A 27174-nucleotide genomic window follows, 5' to 3' on the forward strand; every position below is an offset into this window, starting at 1 on the left:
CCATAAGAATCGGTCAAGAAGAGTAAAAATAAGTTTTTTTCTTAAAGATAGGGGGTGGTTTTCTTAAAGACGAAAATTATTATAACTCACTTATTAGGGAGCAGGAATCTGAGAAAATTAAAAGGAGGTAACCCGACTTCATTTATGGGCCAGTTAACCACACAGTGAGAAATCCCTCGTAGACACTGGAAGGTTCATTTACTGTTTATAAAGTGTTGTCTTCTCCAAACAAGAGACAGCGACATTTACATTCTTCTCTAAACATAATTTCAAGTCAAGGTCTTGATAGCATTAATTATGTTTCCATAGTTACATTTAACCTCTCCCAGTCATGTAAAACTTAGGAGAAACCCTTTGACACAGACACTGGGATTTTTCTGCCTCTTTTATTGCTATTTATCACAATTTTCAGAGGTCTCTAAAAGGGAGACAGTATTTTCTGAACACTGATATTTCCGAGAGAAAGAGAGAAAAAGGGGAGGGGGGGGAACAAGTCATCACCAGCTCTGTTTGCTTTGGGTTTTTTTGTTTGTTTGGTTGTTTTTTTTGTTTTGTTTTTTTTGTTTTGTTTTTTTTGTTTTTTTGGTTTTTTTGGCGATGGCATTTTACACAGAATCATGAAGGCAACCATATAACTGTGGATGAAACTGAAGATGGACCGGGAAAGCCTCAGCCCACAGGACAAGGACATTTGCCATCAAGCAGCCTTTGTTCTATCCCCAAACCCTCTATCATCTCTTCAAAATCAGGCGGCTTCCCTATCTCCCTAGCAATGGCCATGGTAAGTATAGCTTGTCAATTAAATATGAAAGGAAATGTAATCTTCCCCAAACAACAAGGCTGGGAATCTTATCTGCTGTCATGTGAGAGTATTACGGAAGATAAGACCACAGACGGTTGTTATTGGTAAAAGGAGAATATAATTAAAATGACTTATTTATGGTATTTTTCAAGGACGTCGGTGGTGTTAACAATCTTTTCCTCCCAAACTCGGAGAGTCTCTCCATTCACTTCCTTGGTCTGTTGATTAACTTTGAGGGAGTGAGGGAGTTAAGTTCAAATAATCACTACATAAAGTAAGATAGGGCAGGTGACAAGTGCCACAAACAAGCATCCAGAAAGCCAGGTCGCAGCCCTGTCCCAGCACAGGCAGGAGGGAGGGAGGGAGGGAGGGAGGGAGGGTGGTGGGACACCTGGGCCAGGCCTGGTCCTGGGGCAAGGGGCTCGTCTCAGGAAATGTTTTCTGGGGCTGCCAATGAACATGCAGAGTTGAAAAGAAGCTGACATTGAGGATTCAAGTGGATTTGGAATCTCCTGTTCCCAGGGACAATTCGCTCAATTCCAAACTTGCTGGGTGGGGGCAAAGGGCTGAGGCGGAGACCCAGCTAGGGGGCAAACCAGCAGCATCTCATGGGGTCAAACAGGCCAGGGCTGGAGCCAAATGCCTTGGCAATGGTCCGAAGGCCCAGCTGTCAAGGTCAAAGAGGCACGGTGGGGCACTGGGGAAGCTAAGCCATGGGTCAAGCCAGGAGGGGAAGGGAAAGGACCAGCTAGGGTGAGAGATCCCTTCAGTCAAATTGCCTACAAGATAGTTCTCTCAATCAGAGTGGGACTCGGGGCTTCTTAGGACAACTTCTTCCTCAGGACTTTCCTCCTGTCTCTTCAGCCTCCATACTGTATTCTGGAGCCTCAGGCAGAGACTTTTCCTGGGGGGCCCTAAGAACAAGAATTGGAGGAAGCACTTCCTTCCTGAGGACATGCTGCCCTAAGCCTGGGCAAGCTTGCAGAAACCACCCAGGACCAGCCTGGTCACCTGGCTGAAGGCCAGTAACACTTGCCCTGTAGTCAGGCCTGCCGCAGGCCGTGCGCTGCACACAGGGTCAGGCAGGAGTGGGGACTGGAACCCCTTCTGGGGAAACCACACAGTCGCCATCTGCTTGTTGGGTTGGCCCCGACTGCAGCATTTGCAACCCCGAATACAGGCTTCCCTTAAGGTCCTCAGAGGGGACATCGTCACTTGTAAGGGACCAAGCCCCACATTCCTTTTTACCCTGCGCATCCTCACGGGCCTTACAGAGCAGCTCTTTCCTGTCATCCTTGCAGTACAGATGTACCAGGAGGCCCGCCGTTCTTTCTTATTATCACAAATCTTTGCCTCGATCCACCTTCCCTCCCTTGCTCAAATGCCAGATGTCACAGGAAGACAGGTCAGCAGGCTCCCAGGAGACGCCGCATTTGCTTACTGGCCTCACAGCCCCTGGCGGGTACCTTGACTCGTGTCTTGCGTGTCCAGTTAATGGCTAGCCTCTCAGGGAACGAAGACAGGCCATGCACGTGTGACCCCGTGAGAGTCTCCAGCCTCAGTGATTGGTCTGTCTACACTGTGCCGTAGAACCGGAAGCGAGGGCAACTGTGTGCATTTTCCAAGATAATGTTTTTAACGAGCAATCTCTAATAGGAATGTATTCTTGGCTCTATGATGCCTTTCTATGAAGACCCTCATTGTAGGATTTACACATATCAGGAAATTAGACTACCTTTTCTCTGAGAAAAAAAAAAAAAAAAGAGAGAGAGAAAAGCATGAATCTCTATTGGTATTTGCCTGTCCGGGCTCCCAGAAATTCCAGAAGCCTTCGTATGATGTAACAGTGGAGGGAAAGAGTGGGGTAGGAAGGAGACAGAGGTGGGAGGGAGTCTTCTCTCAGTGTACCTTTTGGTGCTCTCTGGATTTTGAACCATGTGAACATGCGATGTATTTTTAAAAACACATGTAGAAACTTTAAAAACAGGAGAAAAGCAGTCGCAGATGTTTCCAAAGCCTTCCAGTCTCTCCGTATATTGTTGGAAGCAAGAGAGCCTGGGTCTGAATTCCCCCACTTATCCACCAACACAAACGTGATGTGATTGCAGACCTCCCCCGTGACTTTTCCAAGGTAATTCTCTCCCTTTGGAAAAGCCTGGGGGACAAGAGAATCAGACGGCTAGAGCCTGATCCGGAGTCGATGGAGTGGTAAGGAAGTCCCAGAAGTGGAGATAATTGATTTTTTTTCTTTAAAAAAAAAATGAATTTGGACTTATTCCCATTGTGTGGGCCAGATGATAGTGTGTCCTTTAAATAGCAGTAGCATTAATTAAACACACCCTGGGATTTCGAGCTGCTGAGCCTTGGATCCTGAGTACGCGTGTTCCAGGGAGCTGGTTTGGAAGCTTGACCAAGTCTAATGGACGGGTGGGCGGTGCAGCCGCCTGGCACATTATCAGAGCTATTGAATCCTAATATTCACTTGAGGATGCCTTTTGTTGTCATTGGGCCCTTCTCTCTTCCCTCCTGTTTGGGGTAGGGATGCATGGGATTTCCTGACTTGGGACCACACACTCTTTGCTGGAAATCTGCTGAGAAAGGAGGTGTGTGTGTGTTGGGGGGGGGGGGAGTGCGCATGCCAGCCCTCCTGTTACTCCCCTTTTGTGACTCGTTTCCAAGACTACAGCCCTCTTCCTTTCCCCAACGGAACATCTTAGGGTGCGTGAGGTGTGAGGAATGATGGCCAAGGCGGCTGGCCCGGGAGAGACTAGAGAAGGTGAGCAGCCTCCTTTGCGCTCTTGCACCTGCACCTCCCCGCCCCTCACCCCAAAACTGCCTGCCTTCCCTCCAGGGCACTCTCCCGTCCTCCTCCGCAACCAGGCCCTTCTCCAGAACCCAGCCCTGAACACATTCCTGTAGCCTCTTTCATCAGCAGCCAATAAGCAGGCCCCTGGTGTGTTTGCAACACCACCCAGCAGGAGCATATTATATTCTGGTGGAGACCCAGGTGAGTGGAGCTTCCCTGGAGCCTAAGGGCAACGGGTGAGGCTTTTTGGAAGGAGGAAGCACAGCCTGGTGCCCCCGCAGAAGGTCTGGCCAGGAGATGGACCTCAGTGGATGTTTACTTGGTTCATTCACTGTTCTGGACAATCTCCCAGGGAAGCAGCCCAGTGTGGGGCAGTAGGTACCATCCCGGTGCCCCTCTTGTACTCTCCACCCTTCTCCATCCTGCCCTCTGCCAAAACTGACCTGGAGGGACTCCATCAACAGGGCTCCCTCCTCTCCTGGCGCCCTACTCAGTTTGACCCATGGGAGCTCTGGAAGGAGCCCTGGAGGGAGCCTGGAGGGAGCCTGGAGGGAGCCTGGAGGGAGCCTGGACGGAGTCTGGAGGGAACCTGGAGGGAGCCTGGAGGGAGCCTGGAGGGAGCCTGGAGGGAGCCTGGAGGGAGCCTGGAGGGAGTCTGGAGGGAGTCTGGACAGAGTCTGGAGGGAGCCTGGAGGGAGCCTGGGGGAGCCTGGAGGGAGCCTGGAGGGAGCCTGGAGGGAGCCTGGAGGGAGTCTGGAGGGAGTCTGGACAGAGTCTGGAGGGAACCTGGAGGGAGCCTGGGGGAGCCTGGAGGGAGCCTGGAGGGAGCCTGGAGGGAGCCTGGAGGGAGCCTGGAGGGAGTCTGGAGGGAGTCTGGACAGAGTCTGGAGGGAACCTGGAGGGAGCCTGGGGGAGCCTGGAGGGAGCCTGGAGGGAGCCTGGAGGGAGCCTGGAGGGAGCCTGGAGGGAAACTGGAGGGAGCCTGGAGGGAGCCTGGAGGGAGGATTTGGAAAGGAGTCAGGGTCTGTGCAGCCAGCAGAAAGCCAGTCCTCTCTCCCCAGAGTGGTTCAGGTCACTACTCCCTCCACTCCCCCTTCAGGTCTAGGGGAGATGCTCTCGCTGGCTGTGGGAGCCCCATTAGCCTCTGGGTTCCCCCCCACCCATGCAGCCCACGTCTTTGTAAGTAGTCCCTGTCTTCAACTTTCCTCAGGTTGATCATCCTGACCTAGGGCGCCATCTGGTCCCTGCGGGCCCTCTACTGGTACAAGCTGAAGGGCTTGCATTTGGGGCCTGGAGCTGCCATTTACAAGGGAGTCGACCTTGGGCCTACACGCAGCTGCTCCGCACCCCAGATGTTTTCATTGTACACTGAAAGGGCCAAATTCAATTTTTAGAAAATTCAGCCGATGCTTACTGGGAGCCTGTCACATACCAGCCAGGGCCCTGGATGCTGAGGAATCCATGGTGAACATGACCAGGCCGAGCGTCTACCACTCCATATGACGGGCGAGGAGAGTAATGTTTCCTTGGACCCAATAATTCTAAACTCTGATCCCGTGATGAGCTGGTAATTCCTAAGGCAAGAAAAGGTTTAGAGAAGAAGCTTCAAAAAGTCATGCTACTTAATGTGTGAATGTGGGCATGTGAGCGTGTGTGAGCATGAGTGCATGAGTGTGCGTGAGCGTGTCAGACAACGATCCTCACCGCTGTCATCATCCTGGCGATCAGGAAAGAGAGGCATTCATTACAAATTCTAGAAAACTAACCAGGGGAGAAGAGAAAAACTCAGAACCGTGCTTGAGGGTGCCAAGTAAGAACGATCGTCCTGGTCACTCATTAGGACCGTCACCATTTGCGTCCCGTTAGCTGGCAGCACGATGACCCACACCTCTCCTGAGTCTAGCAGGCCGGGCTTGGGCCAAGCGATATACCTTATGAAGGTCAATGTCAACGTAGGTGAGATGAGTCACCTTTACTAAGTCACGCAGGCTGGGAGGGCCACCTCAGTCGGGCTGGCTGGTGACACTCCCTAAGTTGGAAGTGGTACCTGGCAACAGAAGGAAGACTTTGTTTAGACTTCCAGAGGTTTGTTTTTTTAAGTGAATTTGAATTCTAAGCCTTCTTAGTCTCAGGCTCTCACATTTACACACTTCCCCTCCCCTCCGCCTGTCAGGATAAGCAATAAAATCTTAGGAGGGGCAATCTGTCCAAGGGCACGCGGTCGGCGTGGAGTCGAACCCGTCGTCTTCTCAACCCGGGAGTGGGGGGTGCTCGGTCTGTCTTCTGGGCTGTGCCGCCTTGATGGCAGGGAAACACTCAATTTCATCGTCAGCCCTCTTCCTGGGGATGTCCTGTGGTTGGTGGCCTGTTGGCCATGGGACACACCTGGTCTGTGTCTCCCAAGAGCAGTCTCTATGCCCTTCTCTTCTGTCTCCTTGACTTGCTGTTACCCTGAGACACCAAATTCATTCTTTCTTTCTTTCTTTTTCTTTCTTTCTTTCTTTCTTTCTTTCTTTCTTTCTTTCTTTCTTTCTTTCTTCTTTCTTTCTTTTTCTTTCTTTCTTTCTTTCTTTCTTTCTTTCTTTCTTTCTTTCTTTCAAGATTTTATTTTTATTTTATTCATGGGCGTGATTGAGACAAACAGAGGCAGAGGCAGAGGGGAAGCAAGCTCCTCGAGGAGCAGGGAGCTCAATTCAGGGCTCCATCCTAAGGACCCTGGGATCATGACCTGAGCAGAAGGCAGACGCTTAACCGACTGAGCCACCCAGGTGCCCCCAGGCAAATTATTTTTCTTCAAGTGCACTTCTGGGCCCTTGTTCATGCTGAAATGCACCTGCCTCTATTTCTTTGTAGAGGCGATCTTTTCTTTCGACAGTGGGAGCAGAGATGGCCAGGAAATAAACTCCAGCCACAGAAGCAGACCCTGGTCCCACCAGGGGACGAGCATTCCAGATGCAGACTTCTCCTGCATCTCTTTCTTAGAAACCATTTAGCTCTGGACCAATTGGGCTGCATGTTCTTTTTTGTCCACACCGTCCAGTTGGCTTTGAGCGCCCGAATGTGATATTAAGGTTTCCAGGATCAGCCCCCAGGAACTCTTCAGTCTCAACTTCCACAGACTTCCTGTACCACGGTTCTGGAACACACACATACATGCATACGCATGCACACACCGCAGAGTCTCCTAGTTGCACTGAACCACTCCCTGTCCCAGGATGCTCTGAGTACTCTGTGTGTGCGTGTGTTTGCAGATCTTCTCTGCCTCCTCTCCCCTCTGTTACAGGCAATAGGCCAATGTGTGGTCTGTCCCAAAGTGTGAGACATGTGCCTCTGCTGGAGCATGAGTGCTTTTAGGGATACGTCATTAAGTGCCATATTACATAGACTGAGGCACCTTGCGGGAAAGTTAGCTCCTTCCTCACCCAGGCAGACCCTGGAAAAAGGCTCTGTAAGGGATGACACCTCATTCACACTTCCTGCTTCCTTAATTCCTTAAAAAGAATGCCAGCTTAGGTGGAGCTTTCACAGGCAACGGTTCCTAGCATAAGTCAATCGAACATTGTTTTATTTCCATTATTTTTTTTTCAAGATGTGGCGAGTGATTTTGATTCCTACTTAAAGATGTGATATGAAGTGTCCTTACTAAACAGATATTTTTGAAGTTATCGAAGAGTAGCTCCAGCTAGTGAAAAAATATTAATTAAATAAAGACCAGCACGCAAAAACAATAGCGATCATAGGATGACACATACTTAAAGCTAGGGAAGCAGAGCAATGGATGCAAGTCCCAGCTGTTCCTACCATCTGGGTAACTTACTCGAATACTTCTCTGTGAAAAGGGGATAATAAGAGTACCTACCTCAAAGAATTAAATCAACATAATGAATATAAAGCACTTAGGCCAATGCCTGGTGCATAGAAAATGCTCAATAAACGCTAGATGCCATTTGCCAGCCTGGTTCAAATGCCGCCCCTTCCCTGAAGCCTTCTGGAGTGCTTCAGTCAGAAGTTCTCCTTCCTCTGTTCTCTCAAGCTACCTTGTACTTACGGAACTTCACACCTTCTATCTTATACATAGTTGTGGGGTATCAGACTTTTTATTTCTCTATATCCCAAATAGGGCCAAGCGCATGCTAAACAATTTATATGTCCTTGATCATGAATAGATTCTCTCTCTCTTTTTTTTTTTTTCATGTGTTTGGTTTATAAAGGCTTTTTTTTTTTTTTTTTTTTTCTGGGAAGCTCTAAAAGACCCTCTCTAATCTCAACACGCTATAGAGTAGCCAGGAAAACCTTAAAGATTCTGGGGCAAGAGAACGGAGAATGCTTTGTTTAGTGTCATTGGAATCAATGTTGTACTCAAGCTAGAAATGCAGAGTCCTGTTTCGTCCTGTTTCTTTTTCCTAGAGCAAGAGAGAAAGACTCAAAGATGGGATGGGTAGGGGCTGTAGAGTCATGGATATAGATAGGGACAAGAGGCAGAGGGCCAGCGCAGCAGCCCGCGGTGGACTGCAAGGCGTAAGGGAGACATGGCTGGCAATGGAAGGTGAGACAGACACAAGGGACAAAAATTGGTTGGGGACCACAGGGTGCAAAGTCGACACACTGAGCCTTCAGGATAAAATAGTCAAAGGGCACCTGGTTGGCTCAGTCAATTAAGCGTCCGACTTCAGCCTAGGTCATGATCCCAAGGTCCTGGGACTAAGCCCCATGTTGGGCTCCTTACTCAGTGGGGAGTCTGCGTCTCCCTCTCCCTCTGACCCTTGCCCCTTGTGCTTTCTCAAATAAATAAACAAAATCTTAAAAAAAAATAGTCTAAGGGAACCTGGTGTGATTCTTCTGCACATGACTCTACACTTAAGATAGGGGAATAAGGTAACATGTAAACCAGAATGAAGGAAGGGGACGGGCCTCCCTCCATAACTTCACCAGCATACTTAAGGCTCTTTATGAGGATTGTGTCCAAGAAGAATTATCTTTGTTTGAATCATTTATTTCCCCTCTTCTCAGAAGTTACGGCAGAGCCTCTTTGGCAATACCATCCATGTCTTCAGCCATGACTGGAAAAAGGCCTATTTCAGGTTCCATGATCCTTTTTCTGACCTGGCTTTCGCTTTGGAAGTAGGAAAGGTAATAATAGGCAAAATTTTGTAGATATTCTAATCCTATACTCCCTATCCATGTTTCCCTCCATCCTCACCCATCAGGAATGCATGTTTTCATTACAATCATTTCTAGAAGCATATTTAATATACTTTAAAATTTAACTTTAAATGACAAGAGACTGTTTGCAACTATAAACTTACTGCCAGGATTGTAGCAAAGTCTCAACTTCCCCCCCATCCCCCCCATATACCCCGCCCTCCCCAATTCTAGCTTTCCTGGCTCTTCCCTCCAGGTTCGAAGTATCCCTGAGGATTTAGAAGGCAGCAGGAGACCCAGGAGCTTCTTTCTGTCTTGTTTGAAATCTCAGGAATTCATGTCATCAGTTACCAGTCGCACAGAATTTCAAGGACTAGCCAACAAGTTCCTTGCATCCTACAAATCTACAAGTTTGATATGAAGCAGGGGCATGGTGGAGGAAGGGTGGAGGAGGACACACATCCCCAGGTGCCAGTCTACAGAGCTCCTCGAAGGAGCTGGTCATTGCAGATTCTGGCCCAGCCATGGCATCTGACCATGGCCCCATGTCTATATAACACAGTGTCCCTTTGCCACGCTCAGGGATGCTGTACCCCAGGAGGCAGAGAGTTGCCGAGAATAGACAGCATCCATTTCCAAGAATTCTCCTTTGTCATGTTGGCCCCGAAGGAATTCCATTAGAGCCCCGCTCCCAGCCTTCACATGCCTCACTGTATTCACCTTCCCCATTTCAGGGAGGTGCCCGAAGTATTCAGATGGCTGTACAAGGATCTATCATCAAATACTTGTTGTTTACAAGGAAGGGAAAAGACTCCAACTTTCAAAGGTAAGAGGCCTAGAACTACTTGAAAGAGTTACGCATTTCAGGAGAACCTTTATGTGCCAAATAGTCAATATGGAAGTTCCCCTGGCTGGGGGGGGGGGGGGGGCGGGCTCTGGAAGGGGACTTGCCTCATGAGACCAAAGTGGCTCTGGTTCTCCTGGAGGGACTGGATTTTGTGACTGGGGAGGACTCTTCTGAAGCCACTCTCAATGGCTGCAGGAATAATGTTGACAGTTTTTATGCTCCACTGCAAACCATCCTGTCAGGTAAAATGATGCACCTGGTCTCAGGTGGGCTTACTTGACAATATTTGATGGGAAGCCCCAGACTAACAATTTCAAGGAGGAACAAAAGGGCTGCTTTTTAGAAACCCTGGTAAATGAAGGATTAATTCTCCTATTTAACCAGGCTGATAAAGTACAGTGTTTGGTAGTTGCCAACTTAAGAAAATCAGTTCATCTGACTTGATGTAGAAGTCAATAAACCCCTATCGTGTGCAAAGCTCTATGCTCGATATCAGAAGAAATAAAAATAAGTAAAATGTATGTATCTGCTTTCAGCAGGGTGAGTTATCCCTCAAAACAGGAGCTAAATGTATAATTTATTCTAAGATCATGAATTGCCAGTTTCCTGAGAAGCGGAGCCAGAGATGGGAGTTCTTTATACAAGTGATTTATGAAGGGAATGCCTTGTTGGAGAGAGAAAAAAAAATCTTTTATCCTTCTAGCTTCTTTGGCTGGTCTAATAATTAACCTGACAGAGGACAGATTAATAGGAGAAAAACGAACATAAGTTTAATGACACGTATACATCCTGTATACATGGGAGAGACCCAGGAAAATGGAGTAACTCCCCAGAATAGCCAAAGGCATCACCTGAAATACCATCTTTGGCTAAAGACCAAGGAAGATGTTGAGGGAGGGGAGTCCGTCATGGGAGATTACCAGGAAAAGCAGAGCAAACGAGGGGTAAGGTTGTTGTGCTGATTTACATCCGTGCGTTCTTGACCAATAGAAGTTTCTGGAGATTTAGAGCCACCCCCCTCTTCCAGTGAGAGAGATACCCTTACAAATGGCGATTTCCCTTATAATGTCTTTTGCAAAAGGCTAACTTCTACTGAGCTTTCAGACCTGCTCTGAAGTCTGTAGTTAAAAAAGGAAAAATAAACCAGCTTAAAATAATCAATATGCCAAAGAGGTTGGGGTGGCAAGACTCACTCCCCTTCAGCCCGCAGGAGGAACCTGTAAGAGCGAGGGATGCAGGGTAGGGAAGGAGAAGCTGGGGATGTGGTGTCCAGCGATGTCCAGCCTTGGTCTGATCCCATGGGAGTTCTGCAGCCTCAGCTGCCCCATTTTCAAAGAAGTAAGTGGGGCCTTTGGGCTTCCCACCCTGTCGGCCTTTGGCTTTCAGCCATCCCTCAAAAGGCAGGCATAACTCCTAATCACTCCCAGGCCAGGTGGTTCCTGATCTTCAGAGAGAGTTGAAAAGTAGGAGTCGCAGGTAGCCATCCCCAAGAGCAGCTGGGAGAGGTGTCCGCCAAGTAAGTAAAAGGGGCCTCAGGGAATCCAGATGAAGTACACACACATTTGCTCCACACATAAAGCATCTCGCACAGCACCTGGTATGCAAATTTAATTTAAATATTAAATATGTGGTGATGAGGAACCGCTATCCGAGACCTACTCCATGAAGACTTCCTGAACCTTCTGAGTCAAAAGCTGTCTCCCTCTTCTGGACTGTCATAGCCCTTTGGTTTATTCTCATCCACCTCCTCAGACTAGGTTTTGGAGTATGGAACTCCCTGATGCCCAGTTCTGTACCACCGCAGAGCTAGAAGGATGATATACATAAATCATTACTGAGTTCCTTAATGAACCCCAATCATGTGTTTCTCCAACAGTTGTCAGTGTTAAATATTTAGAAAACCGGCACAGTAGAGGTCTACAATGTAAAGACTGGCTCCCATGTCCTGGGAAATCCTGACGGACTGGGATTGCTCCATAGACTCTAATGGTTAAGAGCAGGGAGTCAGGAGCCAGCCTGCCTGATTTCAGATCACTGCTCTACCATTTCCCGGGTGAATGACCCCCCGGGGCGGGGTGGGGGGGACAATTACTCAACATCTCTTTCTTTCTTCACCTCTAAAATGTGAGTAACAGGGGCGCCTGGGTGGCCCAGTGGTTGAGTATCTGCCTTCTGCTCAGGTCAGGATCCTGGGGTCCTGGGATCGAGTCCCTCATTGGGCTCCTTGCAGGGAGCCTGCTTCTCCCTCTGCTTCTCTCTCTGTTTCTGTGTGTGTGTGTGTGTGTGTGTGTGTGTGTGTGTGTGATGAATAAATAAAATCTTTCAAATAAAATAAGATGCAAAGTAGCTGTAGTATCTACTTCACGAGGTTCTTGGGAGGATGAAATGAGGTGACGTGTATGAAGCACTTAGAGCAACGCCGGGGACAGTGATGCCAGGCAAGTAAGTGTGAGCTACAAGTCAGTAAGGACAACACGAGGTGGGCCTCCAGCGAGGCATAGGACAGACATGAGCAGGCAGGACAGACAATGAAAGATACACCTTGGCATGAGCAAAGCTGTGGAGGGGCAACGTAGGATGTATGTTCAGGTCACTGGTCCATGGGGGCCAGCGGGCTTGCACAATAACACAGGGAGATAATGCTGGGAGGATTGTTTGGGGTCACACTTGCAAAGGGCCTGTCATTGGGTTAAAAAAGTTGGCTCAGTCTCTGCTGGCGTTCAGGAGAGAGGACAGTTGGTGGGGTCACAAAAGGTGGGATGACTCACAGGGTGGCACTGGCTAAGATCACCCACAGAAATAATATGCTGCTGTGAGGATGCCAGTTCCCGTGATGTTCTCACGGCGTAGTTGATGAAGGAACCAAAGAGACCCACCTGGTGTTCAGAAAGGGACCTAAAGGTAGACGCACCTCGCGTTCAGCTAGGTGACTATTGATGCCAGTGTTTCCCCACCCAACCTTCTGCATTGTAGTTTATGTGCCATAAGCAAGCAGGAGCAAGAGCAAGCCCTGGCTGCGGCGCTCGCCAGCATCGTGTGGGCTGCAGGAGCAGCTGAGAAGGCCACCGTCTGCCTTGTCACTGAGGACACTTACATCACCTCCACCCCTGACTATCCTGGAGATGATTTCACTGAGCGAGTGAGTGCACCCCTGCCCGTCCTGCCACATAAAGGGCCAATGAAGCCAAAGAGTGTACTAGGCTCACCATGGAAATGAAGGTGGAGCCCCATCGATGCTTCTGGAAGTGTCGATGTGACCAAAGGCATCTTCCAAGGAGGTAACCACCAGGGTTGTAAGTGATCCAGGCAGCCTAAGGGGAGAGGAGGCTCCTGCTGTGAATTTTTCCTTCCAGAATTCATCATGATCGGGATTATCCCATACCTGAGATCATTACAGGCTGCATTTCCACATCCACTGTCTTAAACATTGCCGAGTCCTACCCATCAGGAGAAAAACATGTTTATGGTTTTGCTGCTCAAGATATCATATTGGCTTAAAACTAAGGAATGTAGAAGTGAGGCCAGGTCATTCACTTCCACTATGTATGTTTTGCACGGCCTTGTGGAAGACGACACGTCAGGCTTTAGCAATGTGATTTTGCAATGAAACAAAAAGCTTCCTTGAGGAAATAGCCATAAGTTGACATCTTATAGATGTAGCTTTCATCTTCCTTTTCATTTTTATCTTCTGTTCCTGATTTATAGCTCCAGCTGTTTGAACTTGTAGAGAAAGAAGCCACTGAGAAATTCATCTATGATCATTTACAAAGCGTAAGTGTTTAAGTGTTGAGATAATTCCTTTATGTTGAACTGATCTTACAGGAATCTTCTTTCTTTTACAAAGTGTATTTCTAATGATGCTTATTAAGAAAACCAGGTCATTTTGAAAGCTAAGGAAAGGCCAAATGAGAGAAAGAGAAGCCCGCCTCTCCCTCCCCACAACCTAAAAAGAGGCCAGCTCACACACAGGCCACTCACAATTGCCTCTTTGTCCCTGGCTAATCAAACCCAGAGAATAATGCTATAGAGGGCATATGCCAAGATTTCTTTTGTGGGAAGAGAATACGTCAAAGCAGCCTTGTCTCATCTGATGGATAAAACACAAAAATGCCTTACAACAAAAGCCCTGGTCTAAATTGCCAAAATGACTCCAAGGAAATGACTTCTGTTCTGAAAAAGGTGGCCTCGTTTCACCTTGTTTTACCAGCACCTTCCATGCAATGTCCTCCTGGCAGTGGAACTTCCCCACCTCCCAGGTGGGGACAGTGTTGGTGGAAAATCTAAGGAGCTTTTTAAAGATTCCTTTGCAGTGGAAAGGGATGAGTACTGATTTTCTAAAGAATCAGAACCCTAAGAGGTAAAAGAGGATGATTAGTAGGGTAGCCACGAAGCCACACAACTGTGGATTATACAGAAGGGGGAGATGTGTTCTACGAAACTCACTGCTCCGTTCCTTCCAAAGTCTATAGAGGCAGAAAACTTGTGGCCATACATTGGCCACACGATCTTGATTAAACCAGTTACCCCAGGCCAACCTCCCCCACCGTCTCATAGGTCTGTATGGCAGGTAGAAGAAAGACCCTCCCGCCAATGCCACCTCCCACACAAAGGTGTCCATACCTTACCTCCAGAAACTGTGAATTTTATTCTTCCGTAGAAAAGGGGAATTAAGGTTGCTAATCAGCTGACTTGATTTTTTTTTTCATTTTTAAAGCTTGTATTATTTAAGTATAGGTGACACACAACATTATACTGGCCTCAGGTGCACAACATAGTGATTTGGCAATTCTGTGCATTGCACAATGCTTCAACATAAGGAGAGTACTCTGCATCACCCAGGTGAGCCCAATTAATCACAAAGGCCCTTAGATGTGGAAGAGGAAGTCAGAGGGTATAACATGAGGAAAGTGGCACCTGCCACTGCTGGCTTTGAAGATGGAAGCAGGCGGACAGGACCACTAGAAGCTGTAAAAGGCAGGGAAACAGATTCCCCCCTAGAGCCTCCGGCAGGCCTGCTGACATTTCGATTTTGGCCCAGTTAGACCCACTTTGGGCTCCTGACCTCCAGAACTGTAAGATAATACATTTGTATCGTATTTCGTTTTATCAACTTTTTCGTTGTAATTCCGGCAGAGTTAACATGCAGTGCTGTATTAGCTCCAAAATTTGTATTATTCAGGCTATGAAATTTATGGTTATTTGTTACAGCCTCATTATAAAACTGATCAAAGCTGTATGATAGACTTTAAAGACCTGACATGAAATATTAAGGGAGAAGTTTGCTTAGGGACTCTTTGTTGTGGGCAGGAGATGTCTAATGGGGTGACACAGAGAGAACCACGTGAGGCACAAGGCTTCCAGCAAAAATAGGCAAACCCCTTCCTCTTAGTCCTCTATCTCCTCAATGCAGACCTGGGGTCGTCTGATGCAATAGGAAGGACTCCCACGTCTGTGGGCGATTCCTCAGTGTAGCCAGAGTCGAGAATCACAACTATCCTCATTGAAGACTAAGAGTAAAGCCAGAATAAGTAAAACAGGCCCAAAGCAGAGGCAGACCATGTGGTGTGGGTGAGCGTGGCACAGGAGCTACCCTGGTCAAACAGACCTCTGCCAACTGTCACCAAAGCCACTCTGGGGAAGTGTGGGCAGCAGTTCCTCAGTGAGGGTGGCACTTGATGCTCCTCTCAAGGGCACCCCCGACCAGGGACTTCACTCTAGGATGAGCCCCCATCCCAGACCTTTACCAAAGCCCATTCACTCTCAAGATGCACAGTGCTGTGTCCCATTCCTGTGTCCCATCTCGAGACAGAAATCAAGCCAGAGGTCTGCGGGCTACATGTGAATAGTAGGACCTATTGTAATGGGTTGGATTTCATCCTCCAAGAAGATATGTTCAAGTCCTAACCTCCAGTGCCTGTGATCTTATGGGGAAAGGAGGTCTTTGCAAATGGAATCAAGTTAAGAAGAAGGAATGCTGGATTGGGGTCGGCTCTAACCCAGTGACTGGTATTGTCGTAAGAGGAAGAAGGACATTTGGACACAGACACAGGGAGAGCACCAGTGGTAATGTGGGCAGAGGCTGGAGTGGTGCATCCTATAAGCCAAGGCACCCCAGGGATTGTCAGTAGCACCAGAAGCTAGAAGACGCAAGGAAGGATCCTTCCCTACGGCCTTGCCCTGATACCTTGGTTTCAGATGGCTGGCCTCCAGAATAAATTCCTATTGTTTTTAAGCCATTCAAATTTCTGGTGATTGGTGACAGCAATCCTAGGAAACCAATACATCCATCGTACATGATCTGCAGCAGTAGCCCACACAGCGTTATTTTTAAAAATTTGACTCAGCAACTGTCGAAAACAATCAGGAGATGCCACACAAAACTCTGGATTTTGTAGCTTCTCCCCCCCCCCAAAATCAGGAAATCTGGTTGCCCTAGGCCTATCTCCCTGCAAGTCCTCAAATTAGCTGACATGGGGGCGGTGACTCCCATTGGGCAAGCTCGGAGAGGCTGGATGATGCCACCCACCTGGCAAAAGGACTTTGCAGATGTGATTAAGTTAAAGATCTTGAAATAGGGAGGTGATCCAAATTTTCCTGGTGGTCCCAGTTAATAAGAGGAGTCTTATAAAAGAAAGTGGATGCCAGGGTGGGGGGAAAGAAAGAGGTGTGGCGAGGGAAGCAGAGGGAGAAGAGGGGTCGCGGTGTAGGGTCACACTTTAGGATCATGAGCCAAGGATAAGGACGGTTTCTAGAAGCTGGAAAAGGAAGTGAACAGCATTGCCCATCAAGCCTCCAGAAGAAACACGGGCTTGCCAGCAGCTTGAATCAAACTCATGAAGTGACACCCCTGTTGGACTTCATATCCCAAACCATATGAATTTGTGCTGTTTCTACGCCACCAACTTTGTGGGGTTTGTTATGGTCGTAACAGGAAACGAACACACCAGTGCCCCCAGTCTGCCTCAGGCCCCACCTCTGCTCATTTCTCCGACACCCTGCAGCACACCCATTCGGGTTCCTGTCTGGCTCCTGTGGTGCTGGAATGTTTTCTCCTGCCTGAGGGTCCTGCCCCTGCCAGGGCACAGAGCATGAAGGGCACAAATTAATCCAGGAAAGGGAAAGCACCTGCATTTTAGTAGAGGCCCTCCTGTGCCTCTGGAGGAGTGGCTTTCACCCTGGGAACCTTGAAAGCCAGCCAAGGAGCTACTTTTCAGCAGCCGGAGCACGGACGGGAAGCTAAGGCCTACTACCTGAACGTTGGTTGGGCAATTTGGATCTGATCCTGGAGCTCACAGGGAACCTTTGGAAACTTGTAAGCAGAAATAGAACCTGGCCAAGAAAAGACACAGGAGAGACATGCCTGAAAGAGGGACGGATACTAATTTTGCTGTCGTTCCAGCGCGTTCCAAGAACTAAGGTTGGTACTGTGCCTGATTTCATTGGACTTTTGCAACAAACCTGCCATGTATCTGCAGTTGCAGATCAGGAGATTGAAACTCACAGGCAAGTCAGTAAATGGGAATAAGAGTAGAGCTGGTTTTGAACCTAGACCTGTCTAGCGCCAAGGCTATGTCTGTAGAGGATCTCTGCTCCCCCCCGGGGGCAACGAGGAGGGAAGGGTACCCCGACCGAGGAGAGGCTGGGAGAGGGGCCAGCCAAGAATACACAGCGGGCCTGGGCTAGGATGGAGGCCGGAAAAATGGAGAGGAAAGATCTACTACATGGTAGCCCTGATTCACGTGATACAAGTGGAAGGAAGAAAAATAGGTCAAAAAGCAAGAGAATGACGTGCCTTGGGCAGATCTGCAACAGGGAAGAATGCATTTGAGAGTGAAGATGACCCAGGGCAGCGTCCTATCAGCAGCTCAGAAAAAAAAAAAAAAAATCTTCTTGGGCTATAAATCCTTGAATTCATGCCTAGAGATAAACATAGCTGCATTGCTTTAAGGCAAACATGCTTTTTTATTTTTATTTTTTTTTTCTGTCCTCCCAAACAGTTCAAAGGGGAAGGAAGCCATGGTGTCATCTTGTTTCTTTATAGCCTGATCTTCTCCAGAACATTTGAAAGGTAAATCCAACAAATATTTGCACAGGCATTTCCTATAGCTCTGAGATCACATAGGTGATATACTCCGGGGTCGGAAAATACTTTCACGCCCTGTTGGAAACACGAGTACAGTGTGGCTTCTCCTGGATGCTCTTCGGTGGGTTTACCCTTTTCTGTAGTCGGTTTGGCTGTATTAACGGGTGAGTGGACGTCACCAGGAAGGTTTGGATTTGCTTTTCTAGGACACTGGTGGCTTCCTGCTTCTGGTGGTTATAACTGTGGACAGAGAACGCCGAAGCTTCTTCGCATAATTTTCATAATAGGAATATTTTATTATTTATATGCACAAAAAGATATATCCACAGATTTTTTTTTTTTGCCTCTATGATATGCAAAGCCCTATTCTTGGCACCATGGAAAATATAAATGAAAGAAGAGGTGGCCTGGCCTGCAGGGTCTGGTCTGGGAAAGACAGGAGGTGTACACAGGGGTACTAGGCAAGGTGCAGGTGGTACTTCATGTACTAAATGAGGTGTAAAGACAAGGGGTCTTAGGGGATTCCAGGGGAGGAAGGATCCTCAGCAGATAGACTAGTCAAAGAAGACTCGTTAGAAGATGTGGGCTCTGAAAAGAAGGTAACCTTTTAAGAGTTAGAGAGAGATGGAAAGGAAGATTTCCAGGCCCCAAAGCAGTGTTCCCAACACCTGGCTTTTGCATAACATCGTCACATTTTTGTGGTCTCTATTATTATTTGCTTAACAGTTTTCTTTAAATCAATACATATTTGACTATTAAATTCCCCCCTAAACCTTCATATCCTTTAAATCATGTATTTGCTGTACTAAAGAAAAACGTATTAAGCTCATCACTATAACACTTTTTTTTTTTTTTAAATCACGCTGCACTTTGGGCAATGCTGCCCTGAAGCATATCTGAGGCCACCAAGGCACTCATGATGCTTGACCCAAGTTTGCAGTTCCTATTCATAGAAGGGCGGTGGGGTAAGGATGCCTCCTGTGAATAGGTTCCTTCATCACAGGTCACACGCCAGTACTCAGCACTTCTCCCTGGGTGAGAGCAGGAGCCACATTCCACCTTGACCTCACACAGTCCAGGCTAGGACCCCAAGTCCTGGTCCCTGGTGAAACAGCAGAGGCCGCCCCTTCTGCTGCCAGGAAATGGGCTTAACCCTCAAACTGGTATTTTCCCCCTTGAACAATCTGTTCAACTCTACCTTGGGCCAGCACTCTCTGCAGTGCTCATGTGTCACTACCCTAAGCCAAGCATCCCTTGTTGCCCAGAGCAAACAGTTTCTCTCCCGTGCCCCCACCCCAGCACCCACTGGGATTCTAACACACACACACACACACACACACACACACACACACACACGTGTGAGCCTGACACTTGAGCCTTCTCCCTCACCGCCTATCAGCAGCTTCCCCCAACTGCATGCCTTGCTCTCCCATCACCTCCGCAGCCTCAGAGGCTTTTCCAGGGAGATACGCAGGTGTGAGGCACGCAGTGGCTAGGTGACCCACTGGACCGCTGCTTTGTGTTGGAAGGTGGAGAAGGAGAGGTTGCAGGTCCCTGGTGCAGTCATCGTCTCTGACCAAAGGCTGATGGTGTCTCACATTCTGCAGGCTTCAGAAGGACCTAGATGCCTCCACCACTCATCTGTTACAGCCAAGTGCGGGGGGCTTCCTGTGCAGGCAGGTAGGTTGGGAGACTTTGCCTTTCTATTGTAGAATCTGAATAAGGCTTTTTCCCCCCCAATTAAGTATATTCTCTCCTGAAGTGAAGAGTGATCGAGCTACCTCTGAAGGACTGAGAAGTTTGTTATCAGACTCTACCTTCCCACTTAACCTCTGAGGGCCCCATATCCCTGGGAGTCTTTTTTTCCCCCCCAAGATTTTATTTATTTGTTTGAGAGTGAGAATGAGAGAGAGAAAGAGACAGAGCACCAGGAGGAAGTTGGGGCAGAGGGAGGGGGAAAAGCAGACTCTCAGCTGAGTGGGGAGCCCGAAGCAGGGCTCCATCCCAAGACCCCAAGACTATGACCTGAGCGAAGGCAGCCGCAAAACCAACTGAGCCGCCCAGGTGCCCTCTCCCTGAGACTCCATAGACCTATTAGAAAATACCTTGACGAGACCCACCAGGAATCCCTAATAATGGAAAGAAAAGTACTAGAAAAACAGTTTAGCTGATTGCTTCTTAAATTGCAACTATGAGAAAGCAGAGTTTAAAAGGAATGTAAAGGGAGGAAGGGCAATAAGATCTGAGTGCGGCCATATGGGGTATGGCTCAGGAAACAAGTCAATAGACTCCTGTTTTAACCCTACCAGAGGTTGCTGACATGTTTTTCCCAAAGTGGATATTAAGGGATCCAAAAGTGGATATTTTTGAAGCAAAACTGGTAATTCTTCAGTGATCATTAAAAGGAAAAAGAAATTAAGTCCTTTTGTCATTGCTACCAAGAATGTAAATATTTGTAAAATATGTCCTCCAGGCAATTTTGAACATGATTTTAACTGGAAGAGCAAGTCCAAATGTCTTTAATGGCTATCAGGAGGGCAAGTCTCAAGAAATATTACATGGAGTCCTGACCCGCAGTGACGTCGGGTATTTGCAGTGGGGTAAGGATGCCTCTGAGGATGACAGGCTTGCGCAGGTGAGTGTGCTTTGATTCTCAGCCACACAACCTAAGTGTAAACATTTTGCTATTTTTTTTTCGGTCTCTATATTCAGGCAATGAAAATCTGAGCTAACTTTGTCCTTTACTATATTCCCGCACGCTTCCCACCCACCACATACACATATACAAACAGAGACTTTCAGAGTCTAAATGTAAATATCCGAGTCTCCTGTACTTGTTTCATATTTATTTTATGCATTTTTGTGTATAGAGAGTACAGGTAGTATAAGTAAAATGCAAATAACTTTTTGAAAAACAATACTTGAAATATTCAGACGAAAAGAAAGCTCCCTTCATCCTCATCCAGGGACAGGCCTCCTTCTCAGAGATCAGTACTGTCAGCAGCCCATGGGTATGGTCCCAATTTATTTATGCAAATGAATCCATATTTCCTATCTATTGCTTAAAGCTTGAAGAAAAAAATCACTGGGGAAAAAAACTTTTATGAAACTCCCCCTTTATGAAACTCCTCCCCTAAAGATTTCCAGCTCAGGGGATTCACAGCCTCCGACAACCAGAAAGGAGAATGTGCTGTTGAAAAACATCACGAGAGAATTAAGTCAGATGTGATTCTGCAGAAATAAACAGGAGAGAGGGTGAGGAGGCAAATACACCCAACCCCAAACCAGATATCAAAGACACTTCTGTGATAGTGTCACGAAGATCATCACCCTAGAACCCAGGGAGGGCAAGGCGGGTCCTGTGAAAAGCAGCGCTTCTCTGGAGTGGCCATGAGATGAGCAGGGCTGTGATTCAACAGGATGAGGACGGACCCCCCAGCCCTTCCCCCCTCACCAGCACCAAATGGGGGCCTGTCCTGTCCTTCACTCTCCTCCTTCAGCTCAGAATCCCTTTCATGGACATGAGACTTCACGCTTTAGAAGATCCTCTTCCATCCAGAGCTTCTCACCTTCCCTCCTGCCATTGGCTCCGGCCACAATGCCTCGTTCATGAAATCCGCATCTCGTGCCACCTACAAATCCTATATCGGATGGCACCAGAGGAGTAGAGTTTGACCATAGCAGAATTAAGTACGTGTTGCATTACGAGCATGTTTAAAAGTTTGTTTGCTATTCCTTGGGTTTGAAATCCAGGCCCATCGTAGAAAAATGAGAAGTGACTGATAAGCTAAAAGCAAAAGAAATGAACCCATTCCCAGCACCCAGGGATCAATCCTTTCAGAAATGCTTCCATGTCTTTTTCCTTCTTATATGAATATGTCCTATTCTACTCTTCAAAACATGATTTTTATCATTTGACACAGATATCTGTAATGTGTCAATGGATGTATGCCCTTCGTCATATGTAATGGATGCAAAGAATTCCACTGCGTGGATATGAAAGACGGTGTTTTGAATATATCCTGAACACAGAAAGGATTTGTTATTGTTATAAGATTCCTAACCATTCGGTCCTAGATCATCTGAGGACTCATCTTAGAATTTGATATATCGATAATAAACAGGAAAGGGATCTATAGATTTCATTTTACGTATTTTTCTTTTTTTTTTTTTTCAACCACACACGGTCATTTGATGTCCATATGGGGTCAAGCACTCCGTACCTCTCCCAGCCCAGTAAGAGGCCAAGACTCAGTTTGGAAAAAAAAAAAAGGGAGGATACACCAGGGGCAAGTTTCAAAGAGTGGGGCACAGAAACCATAATAGTAATTGTACTGCTTTGTCTGTGATTACAAAGCTCTTTCACACTGTTTCACTATATTCTCATTATAAACTACAAAGATTTTAAAAAGCGTTTCTCGTACTTCAGTCGTTTGCGTAGGTAATTCACAGCTCTGTCGCGTCTCCACACCTGCTCCACACTCTGCTATTATTTGATTAATATTTTTCTTTAAATCAAATCCTTGTAAAAATTTGAATGTAACCTCTTCTGCAGCAGTAATACAAGCCATGGATTTGACAGGTGTTTTTTGTTTTTTTTTTTTTCCTAATACATGTTCACATAAGTAAATAAACAGGTTTTGTTTGAAAGCTCACCCCAGGGCCACTGGCTTTCCTGCCACATGCCACCAATCGGCATTTGTGCCACACTTTGGAAACCTGATTTAAAAGTGAGGGAGGTTCTATAATGCGTAGGAAGTGGCCCTGACCTGAAAACCAGGAGACTCCGTTGGAGGCTTTGCCCCGCCACTCACAGGATCATCACTTGGGCTGGTCACTTACCTTCTCTAGGCCTATTTCCTCACTCAGACTAGTGTCCTAACATCTGCTCTGCAACCACAGGACTGAGGTGAAGAGCAAACAAGATAATAAATGCCAAAGCCCACTGAAAAGCCAAAAATGGCCCATATGCCTATAAGTTTATGATGGATGATAAAGAAGTAGTAGTAAACCACCACCGGGGTGGCTCAGCCGCTTAAGGGTCTGCCTTCAGCTCAGGTCATGATCCAGAGGTCCTGGATTCACCCTCTGCTTCTCCCTCTGCCCTGCTTGTGCTCTCTCTTGTACCCTCTCTCTCTCTCAAATAAATAAAATCTAAAAAAAAAAAAAAAAAAAAAGGACAGTAGAGTGCATTCATTGATCATCTCCTGATTGTGAGGCTCTGTATCCAGATACAAAGATGAGTCACACATGGGCCAGTACATATACATACACCGATTGTTTGAGGAAGGATATAGGCACTAAATGATGGAGAACAGTGGTCTTGACACTGGCTGTACACTGAAATCACCTGGAGAGGTTGGTTCTTTAACTGAATTTATTTTTTTTAGTTTTCTTCCTCAACAAAATTATGTGGAAGACAGAGACTTTCCATATATTCCCTGCCCTCAAACACGCATAGCCTTCCCCATTGTCAACATCTCCCACCAGAATGGTGTATTTGTTAAAATTGATGAGCCTACACCGACACATCAAAATTACTCAAAGTCCATAGTTTACAGTACAGTCTTGACGTTGTATACTGTATGGATTTGCAGCAAATGTATAATGACACGTGTCCACCATTATAACATGATACAGAGTAGTTTCACTGCCCTAAATATCCTCCGCACTCTAACTAGTCACCCCTCCCTCCCCCACCCCCAGGGACAACTGATCTTTTTTTTTTTTTTTTAATTTTATTTATTTATTCCTGAGAGACACACAGAGAGAAGCAGAGACATAGACAGAGGGAGAAGCAGGCTCCATGCAGGGAGCCCGACGTGGGTCTGGATCCTGGGACCCCGGCATCACAACCTGAGCCAAAGACAGATGCTCAACCACTGAGCCACCCAGGCGCCCCAATAACTGCTCTTTTTACTGCCTCCCTGGTTCTACCTTTTCCAGAATGTCGTATGGTTGGAAGGAGAAAGCCTGTAGCCTTTTCAGATTGGCTTCTTTCACGTAGTAATATGTAAGTTCAAGGTTCTTCTAGGTCTTTTCACAGCTCAGTTGCTCATTTCTTCATAATGCTGATTATATTCCCTTGACTAAATAATATTCCGTTGCTGCACCACAGTTTATTCGTCCATTCACCTGCAAAGGACCTCTTGGATACTTCCGAGTTTTGGCAAACGCTGCTATAAACACCCATGTACAGATTTTTGGGGGACGGGAGTTTTCAACATCTTTAGATAGATACCGGGGAGCATGATTGCTGGCTATACGGTAAGAGTGTGTAGTTTTGTAAGAAACTGCCAAACTGTCTCGCCAGTGGCTGTGCATTCTCGCGTCCCCACCAGCAGTGAGTGAGAGTTCCTATTACTCCCCATCCTCACGAGCACTTGGTGTCGTCAGTGTTCTGGATTTTGGCCATTCTCGTAGGTGTGTAGCGGTATCTCATTGCTGTTTCCATTTTCATTTCCAGGATAATATGTGGTGAGGAACATCTTTGCATATGCTCATTTGCATCTGTATATTTTGTTTGGCGAGGCATCTCTTAAAGCCTTTGGCCTACTTCGAGAGCTTTTAAAACTACCAGTGGCAGCTCATCCCCCAGAACACTGTCAGATTCATGGATATAGGACCTGTGTAGGCACACAGGGACCCATGCTCAGAAGGCCCTGCCCTTGCTGTCACCGCCTAAAAAATTCTTAATAATTTTTCAATAAGGATCCCTGCATTTTCATTTCACCCTGGGCCCCAATGGCAAGGCCAGTCCTAGCCAATAGGGCCAATGCCCCTATTCTATTTGATCTAGAGAACATCTAAGCATTAGAATTTGAAAGCCCACAAGTGATTCTAATGGGCCAACCTCTGTTCTAGAGCAGGGCTGCTCCACCTTAGTCCTATTGACATGTTAGACTGGATAATCTCCTTGTGGTGGGGCCTGTCCTGTGCACCATGGGATGTTTAGCAAACCCCTGGCCTCTACCCACTAGATGCCAGTAGCTCTGCCCTTCAATGTGACAACCAAAACTGTCTCCAGACATTGCCAAATATTCTCTGGGGGACAAAATTGCCCTGGTTGAACTAATGCTTTAAAGGAAAGGAAACTCTCGTTAGATCTAACTGATTAAATCCATGTGTGTAGAATTGAAAAACCCACTATTGCAACTAAAATTACAAGAAAGCACATCTTCTTTCAAGTGGTATCAGCATGGTTGACAGCTTTCTGCTCCTGTAAACATCTGCAAGGCTTTAGGGACAAGTCTAAGAACTTATCTTCAATTAAAATTAAGGAGGTGTTTGCTAAATAGCTACTAAGTGGCTCTGAGAGAAGGGACGATGTCAAAGACTGTGCCACATGGAAGGGAGGGAGGTGACACTGAGCACGTGCCTCAGAGTCAAGAATTCAGAGATCCAGTGCTACCGTTTTCTCTGGAACACATTTCTTTCTACGCGAGTCAGCTCAGACCCGTAGAGCTGCTAAGTCATGATTTACAGAAAATTACCTGCAGAGCCTAAAATATCCTCCAATAATAAAGTGGATATTTGTTGGGACCTTAAAGTAAGCCAAAAGGCCAAGGCATAGATAAAAAATTAGGAGCTTTCCTATGAGAAGAGGGCAAAATGTACCAGACGACAGGACCACCGTCCAAATGCTTGCTCATAAATTGGAAGTAGGGCAAAGCACGGAAGCTGCCCACGTTAGCTTTAAAATCTACGTAGAAGTCAAATCTGCAATGCTTCTATCTTTTAGAAAAGTGACTCATGTGACTCTTCATCCTTCCTTCTTGGACTCAGTGTTCTCTCTCCAGGGAGACTCCTATGAATCCTGCCCTCAGTGAAAATTGCCTGCAATTGTACACTAATGGCTTGAAGCCCCAAGGATGTTTATTATGCTGTCTCTGTCATGCACCTGGAGTTTGGCTTCGGAACAAATGTATGAAAGAGCAAATACTGGCTGGTGGTTAGTTTGCTTGCTTGAACCGCCGAGATCTATGAATGTGTTAGACATATACACATATACATAGAAAGTTTTTTAGTGGAAGGTGCTTTTTTATTCTTTCTCGAGCAGCTCATTATTGGGGATAGAAGCCATTCAGAACTCATTTGTATTATTAAAATAATTATATATAATTATGCTTTATATATAAATATACGATATTATATATATATAATTTTAAATGTATTTTTCACATCCCTGAGGGTGGTAATTAAAGAAAGTATACACGAAGTGTATTTATTTGTTGTAGCCCAACGGCCTCTTGTATAGAGCACGCACTATGTGCTAGGTTCTCTCTGAGCCATTCGCGATGCCTCATTTTGTCCGATCCTCCCTTCCCCTCAAAGTTGTAGTATTAGTTTTAGTCCAGGGTCTGTCGTTTGGCCATTAATTTTGTATATGAGAAAATCCAGCCAGAGACAAGTGCAGGAACTTGCCCACGGCCACCAGCTGGGTGTCAGAGCCGGTGCTAGGATGCCAGATTCCACCTGTATCAAAGCCCATCTTCTGCTACTGGGCCATGCTGTCCTTAGCATCTTTTCTTGTCTTCGGATAAAGTGCTCAATGCAAAATGCCAGTTCTTAGAATGTTAGTCCTTCACAAGTGCTTTTATAATCTATCATATCTTATCTATTTACATATAGATGTGGATGTGTATTATATCATCTGTAGTGTCTATTATAGATGCACTGATGTTAGACTCGAACATTTATTTATTTTAAAAGATTTCATTTATTCATTTGAGAGAGAGAGAGAGAGCATGAGAGAGCAAGCAAGCATGAGCAGGGGGAAAGGGCAGAGGGAAAGGGAGACACAGGCTCCCCGCCAAACACAGAGCCCAACTCAGGCCTTGACTCCAGGGCCCTGGGATCGTGACCTGAGCTAAAGGCAGATGCTTATTGGACTGAGCCACAGGTGCCCCTCAAACATTTATTTGTTTTTAGAGATTTATTGATTGATTTTGGAGAGAGACAAGGAGGAAGGGCAGAGAGAGAGGGAGAGAGGGTCCTCAAGCAGACTCATTGAACACAGAGGCCAAATTGGGGGGCTCGATCCCAGGATCCTGAGATCATGACCCAAGCCAGAATCAAGAATTGGGTGCTCAATCAACTGAGCCACCCAGATGCCCTAGATGCTAACATTTAGTTGGTGGCAACACCAGGGCTAGGTTTTAGAAGTCATGACTCAACAAGCGAGACCTTTTTACATTGACTTCTAGGTTAAAACAGATGCGAGTTTGAGCTGATAGTGAACTACACATACGTGGGGCACATACTCTGAAAAGTATCTGCCCCCCTTCACCTGTGGCCAATTATATGGCCCTGAGACTCGTGCCAACCAGAAGACTCATACGACTGCCATGTATCCAGAAGCCGAATAGTTCACAGTATTTTATCATAGAACTGAAATACTTTGCAGAGCAAAAGTCTGCTCAGAAAGAACTAGATGTGGTTCCAGAACAATGCTCTCTGTATCACTGGATTGAAGATCCCCGATGGATTGAAGA

At 46.7% G+C, this 27174-nt stretch overlaps 1 protein-coding gene across 1 annotated transcript in view; it reads left to right on the plus strand.

The window, feature by feature from the left end:
- Positions 1 to 27174, plus strand: part of MINDY4B (MINDY family member 4B) — a 48445-nt gene that overhangs the window by 14934 nt on the left and 6337 nt on the right. The window contains exons 6-13 of the mRNA XM_072792096.1: positions 614 to 781; positions 8619 to 8738; positions 9485 to 9576; positions 12571 to 12736; positions 13303 to 13368; positions 17595 to 17665; positions 19288 to 19360; positions 20154 to 20315. Of these exons, the coding sequence (XP_072648197.1) occupies positions 614 to 781; positions 8619 to 8738; positions 9485 to 9576; positions 12571 to 12736; positions 13303 to 13368; positions 17595 to 17665; positions 19288 to 19360; positions 20154 to 20315 (918 nt within the window). The remainder of the gene's footprint in view (positions 1 to 613; positions 782 to 8618; positions 8739 to 9484; positions 9577 to 12570; positions 12737 to 13302; positions 13369 to 17594; positions 17666 to 19287; positions 19361 to 20153; positions 20316 to 27174) is intronic.

The sequence above is a fragment of the Canis lupus genome, chromosome 22 (genome assembly GCF_048164855.1).
Source record: "Canis lupus baileyi chromosome 22, mCanLup2.hap1, whole genome shotgun sequence".
Taxonomy (NCBI): Eukaryota; Metazoa; Chordata; class Mammalia; order Carnivora; family Canidae; genus Canis; species Canis lupus.